General features: G+C 40.2%; 1 protein-coding gene across 1 annotated transcript; it reads right to left on the bottom strand.

Moving 5' to 3' along the window:
- Positions 1-50: 50 nt before the first annotated feature.
- Positions 51-8,731, bottom strand: malt3 (MALT paracaspase 3). Its single transcript, XM_037450774.2, has 15 exons — positions 8,636-8,731; positions 8,365-8,446; positions 8,143-8,267; positions 7,651-7,789; positions 7,328-7,503; positions 7,054-7,150; positions 6,545-6,580; positions 6,223-6,426; positions 5,113-5,290; positions 4,879-4,953; positions 4,587-4,714; positions 3,260-3,409; positions 2,515-2,669; positions 1,809-1,925; positions 51-1,702 (listed from the first exon to the last, which is right to left on the bottom strand). The coding sequence occupies exons 2-15, from the start codon at positions 8,375-8,377 to the stop codon at positions 1,385-1,387; spliced, it is 1,911 nt and encodes a 636-aa protein (XP_037306671.2). The 5' UTR covers positions 8,378-8,446; positions 8,636-8,731; the 3' UTR covers positions 51-1,384.
- Positions 8,732-10,232: the final 1,501 nt, after the last annotated feature.

Genomic DNA, 10,232 nt, shown 5'->3' on the forward strand with positions numbered 1-10,232 from the left:
GACATGTTCTTGTGTTTGCGAAACAGCAAGTGAATGGACGCTGTTTTTTTATTTTGCAAAATTGATGTTGCAGTGCATTACTCAATTTGAACATGATGCTGGGATGGTAAAATATATCAATCACCATCAATAATACTCCGGAAACCTTGGCTATGAGATCAAAAACAACCCTCAATAATCAATATGACTAAGCTTGAATACAATGTATATACATCCTTAAAAATGTTGGCTGCAGTTTGTTTAAACAGAAATAGTTGGTCGAATGAAGGTAAGTCATCCTTGAAGCAGGCAAGGCTGTATTGATCATACCTCTTCCTAAGTCAAAGTGGGTGAATATTGAATGTATTCTACTGTCCCCTGCAGGCCAGTTATTGTTAGTGCGATTTAACCAGACGTCAGATGAGTGGTTTGGTGTGGCGGAGGATCTCCAGGATCATGGGAGGTATCATATTTGAGCAACTAATAAATTAACTAAATCATTATCGTAAAATGAGATAATGCTTTTTTACATCGTATTTTAGTATTTTAATTTCAGCATACCGGAGGATTAAGCGTTTGGAAATGTCGATAACATTTAAAGACCACAAAACGTTCCACCGGAGACTACTCACGGGAAAAATACCGTGAGCCGGATTCGAAACGTGGTTGCTGCGGTCACAACGGAGGACACTAACCACTTTACGATCACGGCGAGCTAGCGGGGACAAGCTGAGCAAGGCGATTTTTAGTAATTTCAAATACACATTAACGCTATTACAGGTTAAAGGCTGTCCAAATCAGGTGTGTTTCAACCGAACATTACGTTACCATGGCCAACCTAGGTTAACGGATCTCCATGTTATTTTAACTTGAACATCCTGGTAGAATCAGGGGGAAATACAATATTAATGTAAGTAGTGGTCTTTATTGGATAAGTTATAACAGACATTTTTTATATTTCTTAAATTAGGCTTACCAGCTTGCTAATGATGAAAATGTATTTTACAAAACACTATAAAATCCAGAGATTATGAAAAGTATAAAAGTTAAGAATATTTGGGGCAAGCTGTCTTCAGCCGTCATCAGCTCTTTTTCCATCTCTAAATAAGTCCCAGGCAGGATGACCAGATATGAAAAACATACTTCCATTCACTGCCCATATTGTGGCTGCTGCGCTTCAAAAAAAAGTGTTAATGTTTTTTCAGTGTTTACATAAGAATTGATGGCCAGTACTGCTAACCAAACACAAACTCCAGTCATTCACGCAGTCATTCCTCATCACAATCAACCACAGGTGATTAAAATGCACGATTCATCAACTCTAATCCCGTCAGTAAAAAGCATCACATTTTCAAACTAGTATTTACAATTGGACCAAAAAGGTCTAATCTCGAACAATGAAGAATTACAGTTCATTTTCATCATTCTCTTCCGGTTCGTTGCTCCTTGTTACTGCAACTTTAGCAACACACTCTGCCTTTCTGGTGAAAGGTAGACGTGGCCCAGTAGGGGTCTGATGCACCTTCGGTTTGCTGCTTGCAACGGAGCCCGTACTTTGAGCAGAAGCAACGTCTTGATTCTTGGCTGTTGTGGCGTGATTCCTCATGTACAGTTTACAGGATGCCACCAGAGGCCTTCCTATGTCCACCTTTTGGCTTTCTGTCTGGCGCTGTTTACTCTCCATTTTGGTATAGTGTAGCTCCACCTTGATGACCAGCGTTTTCTAACAAATGCAAAGAAAAAACGATATGACACATTTATTTGGCTAACTTGCTGTGTTTTGATACTTCATAGGTACAGAATCAGGACACAATCCATAATCTGCATACCGTGAGCTTTTGAAGAGCACAAAGTTGTATTGTACAGTCCGGGTTTTCAGATCTATTAAACAGTAGAGACTCCATCTCCTCTGAGCGGCCAGTGCTGGAGAATATGTCTTCCATTGGCTAAGGATTTAAAAGCATAAAATACATTGTCAGCACTATTACAATTTTTAAGAAACCCTACAACATGTACTGTATTCACACTGATCCGGCACTCGCTGCTCACTGATGGATTCATAAATCAGCCACTAGGTATCAGTATAGTACAAGACTCTGCATGGATAAATGACTAAGAGAAGTACATCAGATTACTATCACCACATCCTGCTTTGTATGCTGCTGCAGCAAACTGGAAGTGCATATATGGGCAGCACCTCCTCAGACATATGAAACAGGAAATCCATATACAGGCAGAACTTCCTCAGCCATGAATTGTGGGTTGAATGGTCATCGGCAAGAAATTTGTGCTGACTGGTGGAAACAGGGTGAGCAGCATGGAACTTATGATGTAGATATAACTAGCAGTTAGTGACAGGAAAAGGCGAAATGTCTGTATGTCCTACATTTACTTTTTACCTGTAGTGTGTTTCTCTGTGTGTCTATCAAAACAAGCCGTGGCTCAGGAATTTCCCTGTATGGACATTTTGTGGCTCTTATCTGGTTGAGAATAAATTTGAAAGGATAGTTTTTTTAGTAAAAATGAAGTACTTACAGGTATGCTGCTCAGGGTGAGGGTGAGGTCCTCGGTTCGGGGGCCTTTCGTCTTTACGGTGGCGAAGGCCACCAAGACATTAGAGAACAAAGCCGAGAAGCTCACTTCCACTTCTACTCCACAAACAAACATCAGCTGCTTCTTCGGTGGTAGCTCTGAAAGTGTATATGAAAAGGGAATTTTTTAAATATTAGGACTATAAAAAATGCTCCACAACTGTTTTGATAGGACTGCACTTTTATTTTATTATGGTATGAAATACATTGAGATAGGGTAGCTAATTTCAAACTAAGCACATTGGCAACTTTTATCTGTTCATTTAAGGTGCAGAGCGTTATATCTTTCATGTAGTCTGACGGAGACTGAGGCAATTCTCTGACTCTGTTATCATAATTGCGTTTGGGTTCATCTGAGGAAGTTATGGTGTGAAAAGCCAACTTCCCTCCATTAAATGGAAAAAATACGCTTTGTAGAGTCTACCAGTTCCTTGTTTGACTGACAAATCAATGAAAATATCACAACCAACCGCAATGTCTGCAGTTGGTTTGTCACATGCTACAGTGTAGGAGGTGTGGATGAGAATAAAGAGAACGGTTATTATCGCACAATCAAGGTGACAAATTTGAGAAGTGGAACAGTGGTTTTAATGGAAAAAAAACTTGAATGTGGATGTATTTTACGTTTTTCTGGAATGCTCTTTGACCTATAATTTAATAAATATAGGGACAGATGTTCCTTAACTCACCATTTGCTCGTCTCCAGCAGGCCTCTCTCTTTTGAAGCTCCCTTGTGTGGCCGGTGGTGCGAACTGGATCTGCAAGGGATCGAGGTTCCTTCAGGGTGTGTTTGATCTCCACCTGCTGCTTTCCTTTCACTAGAGGGTCTCTGCCTAGATCTGGTGAGAACGTAAAATATATGTAAATATAACAGTGCTGAAGACAAAACTCTATAGCACTTGTATATGCTAAATGAATTATTTACAGATTGTTTTCCCTTTTCGTACTCTGTCCCCTTTGACCAATGTTAAGACAATAACCCTTTCATGCTGTGCGTAACAGAGAGGCCATCAGATACACATGGGTTGCTTTGAGGAACTCAGGGAAATTCTTAAAGTTAGATTGTCAATATTAACAGGTCACACTGGCTGAATGGGTTTTGAAAACCCCTATTCACAAGGGAAAAAATGTGTAAACAAAGGAATCATTTGCACGGTTCACAAGGTGCAATTGCTGACCAGCGGTAAAACCATGTTCCAATAATGTAATATAGATCTGTGCTTGGCTTTTGAGAAGATATGGCCTTAAGAATATTTGGGGCAAGCTGTCTTCGCTATAACGGACGAGCGACCAGCAGCACGTCGTCATCAGCTCTTTTTCCATCTCTAAATAAGTCCCAGGCAGGATGACCAGATATGAAAAACAGACTTCCATTCACTGCCCATATTGTGGCTGCTGCGCTTCAAATTAAAAGTAAAAAGGGTTCAACCCTGTTTTAAGAATGTCACAACCCGGGTTCATTTGTTCATCTAAATATAACCACAGACACAGAGTTCTCTGTCAGCAGGCCGCCCTGTGAACGCATCAGAGCCGGAGGAAGCCAACGGCAGCTGCCTTGCACTCTGCAGCTCTCCGGTTTCCTGCTGTTCTCCGGCCAATAGTATGAATTTCCAGAGAATGAGGTCACATGCTCATGGTACCTCGAAAGATTATTCAACCAGACAAACACACTCTCAATTTCGGGACACTTGATGTCACTCTGTCAAAGCCATGCATACAAGTTCTGAGTAAACAACAATAAAATTAAAGTTATAAAACTTGTCTGTGGTTCGTACCGGTGACCCAAAGAACAACCTGTTACCTTCAGATCTGTTTACCCAAAATCTACCAGAACCGTCAACCTAGTGAGTGGATGAATAAAAAATAACAAAAACAAGCAAGCTCTTCTTCTTCTTCCATGGTTGATAAACTACACTTTTTAAAAACATTTTTTGAACAATTTAAAAAAAGATTTTCTTTGAGACTCATCGTCATGTTTCCAAAACCCTAAAACCCAGTCCCATTTAATCAACTTACCCTCGGACACCTTCTCTAAGACGTGCGTGACTTTCTCTGTCTCTAAGATGTGCTTGTTCAAGTATTTAGTGAAGATTCCGGTACTTTTCCCACCATCCTGGACCTCGTACGCCTCAGCATCTTCACATCTATCAGGAAAAAAGGAAATCATATTGGAAAAATAACGAAGGGAATAGTCCTGCTTTTTTAATAAGCTTAACATTCTATTCCTGTTTGTTAACTGAAAAACATTTGATATTGGTTTCTGTATTTGTAATTAAATATTTAAAAAGGGCTAATTAAAAGTACATACGTGGCATAACCGTAAACAGTGTTCCCACTGGGTCCCAATGGCATGATGCCTGAAGCTATGCAATCCTGGTTGTACCTTCGGAAGGAAAAATGCGGTATTCAGAAGACTGGAGCAGTGAAAATGAAAAACTTGCGTTATATGACAAAGACTACTACTATGTACAGTACATAATAATGTACGTATGATACAGTATATAAGTTTACAAAAATGTTCTCTATCTTCAAATGTGCTTACCATTTTCTACAGGTATCCAGAAGTATTACACTCAGTGCAGTCTGCTTCTCCTGCATTCTGAGCATGACCCTCTGCACACAGACACAGTTTTCGGGCCGGTATGGTTGGGGCGCGTCAACGGCCACCAAGTAATTCCTCCCAACACGCTCATATCCATGACCCGCATAGTAAAAAAGGCCTGTAAAGAGGGTTATAAAATCCTACAGTTAACACTCAAAACTCAAAATTAAAACATTTTGCATTGAACATATACGTAATGTTTGGAAAGAAATCTCACTGGGGAGAAAACACTGATTACAGCGTTTCCCCTACCATTACGTTATGGGGGCTGTCCCTCTGTATTGCACATGGTGGATACCGCCCCAATGCACACACACAAACACTTGTGCACACACACGGGTGAGTATACTCCCACCAGCGGAGAGAGCGTGTGTGTCGGAAAATGTGTCGGTGTGTCGCGCCCGACTTTCAAAACGCAAAAGTTGTCCCACATTTGTTTCAGTATTTCCAAGAGAAAGCAGAGAATAGTACTGGAGAGTCATTCTGATGCAGTTGTGTCAGTTCTGTAATTACTGCTTGATCCTCAATATCGTTTCATATTACAGCTCTGTCATTAGCATACCTTTCTGCTTTTCAATAACAGTAGTGGCCTTGCTCCCCTCAACAACGCTCTAGTTATTAATAGCTGTATGTTTTCATACGCCACCTATCTTTGTTGTTTAGCGCTTTATTCATCACATGCCAAAAGATTGGCTTTCAGATTGTTTGCCTATTTGTGAATGAGCCCCATCATATAGTACACTCTCAAGCAGCTCTCAATGTTTTGCAGCCACGCAGGAAGTGTCAAGCGAAGTGAAAAACGCCTACGCTTCTTTTTTCACCCCTCGGTCGCACACTCAACCGTACATACGTGTCAAGCTGCTGTTACAGTGAACCGCGCCGGGATTCATGACCGATGACATGTGTACAAGCAACAATTAAGAGCCACAAATGTTACGGTATAAATCCTACAAATATCTTTTAATACCTATGTCAGGTTTTCTAGAGAATAACAAGTCATGAATCAGCTCACAAATGTAGCTAATTTAGAAGAAAAAAAGATGTGCGTACCATAGACTCCTCTGTCCAGGAGCTGGATGAACTTGTCAATAGCCGTCAGCATCTCCTCCCTGGTAAGATCCAGCAGGGAAACCACTCGGAAGCCAAGCTGCTGCAGGAGGTTGGCCAACTCATGCACATCCATAATGGGGGCCATTAAGGGAGGGTGATTGGAGTAATTCAAGTTGCCAATAAGTAGGGCAACTTTATCCGTGGCTAGAACAAACATCAAAGTAGAAACCTTAATTATGGCTACACAAGGAAATTGTCACACATGCCGTGATTGCTTTCTATTGTTGCAGCATTAAGAGGAGTTCTTTTCATGAAACCGTACCTGTGGGTGCTGCCTTTGGGGTTTGATCTGTTTTCACTGGAGGAAATGGGAAAAAAGGAGGTTGACACTATCAGTTTTATGAACAAAAATTGGATCAAATGTACTGGCATTCTATCCCGCGGACATAGCGGATACAGATACAAATTTAACTCATTTATATACTTGATGATCTTTTGATGATCTGTGTTGTACATGCCACAACACAAGTCACCAACCAGGGCACCACTGCATGAAGTAGTTTCACTTTACATCACTTTCCTGTTGTGTGTTTAAGCCTCAGATGAAGTTCTATTTGGAGTCTAACTTCCCTTTTAGTGCAAAGAAATGGGAAAGTACCGTGAGCACAGTGGAAATGACTTCTACGAGCAAAATCAGTGGAAGGAAAAGAGTGGTAGAAAAAGGTTTTTTACCAAAGGCTTTCTGTAAGTTCTGAGATAAAAACAAACCTAAAACCTGGGAAAAGAAAGACTTTAACCTAGTTGATAACAGCTGTGTGAGTTATGACCTACCCATGTCGACATCAACCGCTTCCGTCCAAGACTCCTGCAGCACGTTAGATATTGAGCACAGGTATGATCCACAATGTTCAGCCGTTGCAGGGTCAATCTGCAGGTGCCACAGCTCATTAAATTTCTCCCATTGTTTGTCTTTCTGGCTGTTCCCCCAAAATTATTACTCATGAATAAAAACTGAAACATTAACCAAGAGGGTGTGTGATCCAGAGCCTTTGAATGGACACTGTGCCATTGATCGCACCAAGATAGGTGAACACACATTCCTCACCTGCAGAGTACCACCAGTCTTGTTTGGCAGTGGCTGTCCATTTCTGTACCACTGATAGTGCGGACTGGGGATGCCGAAGGCAGCGCAGCGCAGAGTGAGTTTCGCTCCTTGACGGATTGATTGGGGTTTTGGGTTGTCAACGATGTGAGGCTCACCCAGCCAATTTTCCGGCAACCCTGATGAAAGATAGAGATTCAAACCCACATAACAATGTGCATGATGCTGATTGATCGTCAACTGACAGGTGGAGGATATATTGCAATGCAAATAAAACAACAACAAAAAACAACACAAGCAGTAAAAAATAACTTATGAATGCATACCTGACTTGTCAATGTCCAAAACCTTCACTTTCACCCATTCGCTGAAAGCCCAGTTACAAAAGTGGTCATTCACTCGACACACATAGAGCTGGGTTTTGTTAGCTTTGATGGTCAAGTCTGCTTCAGTGCCTCCAAGAACCTTTAAAAGAAAAGAAACTGATTTTTAACACAGTACAGAATCACTCATGAAGTGAACAATTTTGGTAGGTCAATCTTTTCTCAATATGATGTTTAACTCCTATTAGTTTGTCATTTTAACAAAGTGTTCAGTCCTTTATTTAATCCGGTGGTGTAGCTGAGCATCAGTGTAAAAAAAAGCGTAAACAAGCATTAACAAGCATAAACAAAAAAAACAATTATATTCACAGCAACCAGTACAACACGCGACGTGGACGTTAAATCCACATTAAACAGTTATATGTGTCCTTCAAAAGTGCATTTTAAAACTCTCAAAAGGATTTTATACATTTTAAATGAAAAGTTTCCACAAACCTCCTTATCATCATGAGTGAACCACTGGTAGTTGAGGATACCTGTGCCCTCAGCCCGGACGCTCAGAGTCACCTTGTGGTTCACAGGTACACACATAGAAACAGGATGGTGCACTATGACAATTTCTGAAACAAATTAGGCGAAAATCTCAGTCATCTAATTCAATTCATTTATTTTAGAAAAGTGACAGCTTGTGGTGTGGTGAAGAGACGCAGTCCATACCGCTGATCATCATTAGACTGGGTTGGTTGCAGGATCCAATCAGTGCATCTTGTTATTATTAGTATTATTCTAGCGCAGCAGGCTGTAGGAAGGGAAGTCAAAGTTTTCCATTAGTCGAGCCCCTGACACTAACAACTTTTAACTTTTAACTGTGACGTCCACGCTGTACCGCAGTAAACCATGCTCTACTTTCGGTCAAAAATGCCCACAATTAAGACATAACACTGATTAGTATATAGGATGTATCAAACACGCATGTGTTAATGCATACCTGCCGTCAGCCTCGTGCTTGTTGAGCAGCTGTCGGATTTCAGCCAGTGAATGTTTTTTTCCTCTTAAATTTGACAACTTCACACGTAGAAAAAACTTTCGGTTTCCCGGAATGAGGCGGAGTACAGACGCACTACCGGAAAGCCTTGAATAAAGGGGCATCCCATAATGTATAACCTTCTCCACACCGTAAAAAACTGGAATTTTACTTTATTTTAAAATGGTACGGTTTGATTTAATATCATACCTCAATGGATGAACGCTGCTCTGGATGAGTCAATGTGAATCAGGTAAAGGGAAAACAGGTTGAGCCCCTCTATTTTAGAAATTACGGTAACGATCACTATTTCATGTGATGTAAAAGCACAGGGTCAGACTGAGGGAGATAAGACAGGAAACAACTCGCTGTTATCAATCGTACAGATTCAGCCTGCTTTTAAATGAAATATTGTCACCATGTGATGACAACTTTTTATTGTTCTATTCTTGACTTTTGTACAAACATAACACAATTATATTCTCACAAATTACTTAAGATCTTAGTTCATGTGACCTTTGGACTGAATAATTCACATGTGTCATGTGCGCCAATTATGCAACACATTTTAAAATGATTTCACGATGTCAACATCAGTGTTGTGCCTGAACGCGTTCATTGAACGATAGTTCATGAACTCGTTCATATTTTGGGCGAACGTGAACTGAACGTACTGTATTAATGCCTGATGAACATTACTGTGAACTCGTTCATTCTGGTGTCTGTGAACGGCACGTTCTTTCAGGTTAACATCGTTCAAAAGGGTGCCAGATTTCTATAGAAAACACACCGTAAAGGCGCCTTAATAAGTAGCGGAAAAAACACCCAATCTGTCAACAACAGCCACCAGTGTCGCACCGCATCAAAAAAAGAAAGGCATAGAGGCGACAGCTGCGTGTAGCAAAGAGGCGGCTTATAATAATTTAAATGAGTTTTATGAAGTTACCTTTCTTTGCAAACATTTGCACCTTAATGATAACTGTCATGTTTTTATTCCTTATTTAAAAAAGACCATTCAAGCAGCATGTGTTTGAGAATGTACTGTAGGGGTGAACGCTGCAAGCTGCTGCTAGTGTGGAGTGAATGGACAGCAACATAGCATTAAAGCAACAATGGGGAAATGCTGTCCCCTCAATGCTAATGTAAACCCTGGTTGGATAAGGATTCAAAATTGGATATGAAGATTAAATCTGATGCATAGCTTCAGTGTTAAAACTGATAAAATAATTGCTGTCTGTGGTTCTATATGGGCTTAGGCAATAATTTTGAAGCTTGCAGCAACATATGGAAAAAAAGAACTGAACTAGTTGGAACTGTGAACTTAGTTCAAATATTTTGAAGTTTGAACTATGAACTGAACTAGTTCATTTTAAAATTTGTGAACTGAACTTTGAACTAGTTCATGTAGAAAGTGAACTTTCCCAACACTGGTAAACACAACATATGTGTACAGATTTTATTAGAGAGACATGGGTTATAGTCCTAAAATATACAGTGACTTCATAGTGAGTTTTTAAATGTCTTTTTTATTTAAGGATTTCAATCAAATATGTTCATTTAT

This window comes from Pungitius pungitius, chromosome 6, assembly GCF_949316345.1.
Source record: "Pungitius pungitius chromosome 6, fPunPun2.1, whole genome shotgun sequence".
Classification (NCBI taxonomy): Eukaryota; Metazoa; Chordata; class Actinopteri; order Perciformes; family Gasterosteidae; genus Pungitius; species Pungitius pungitius.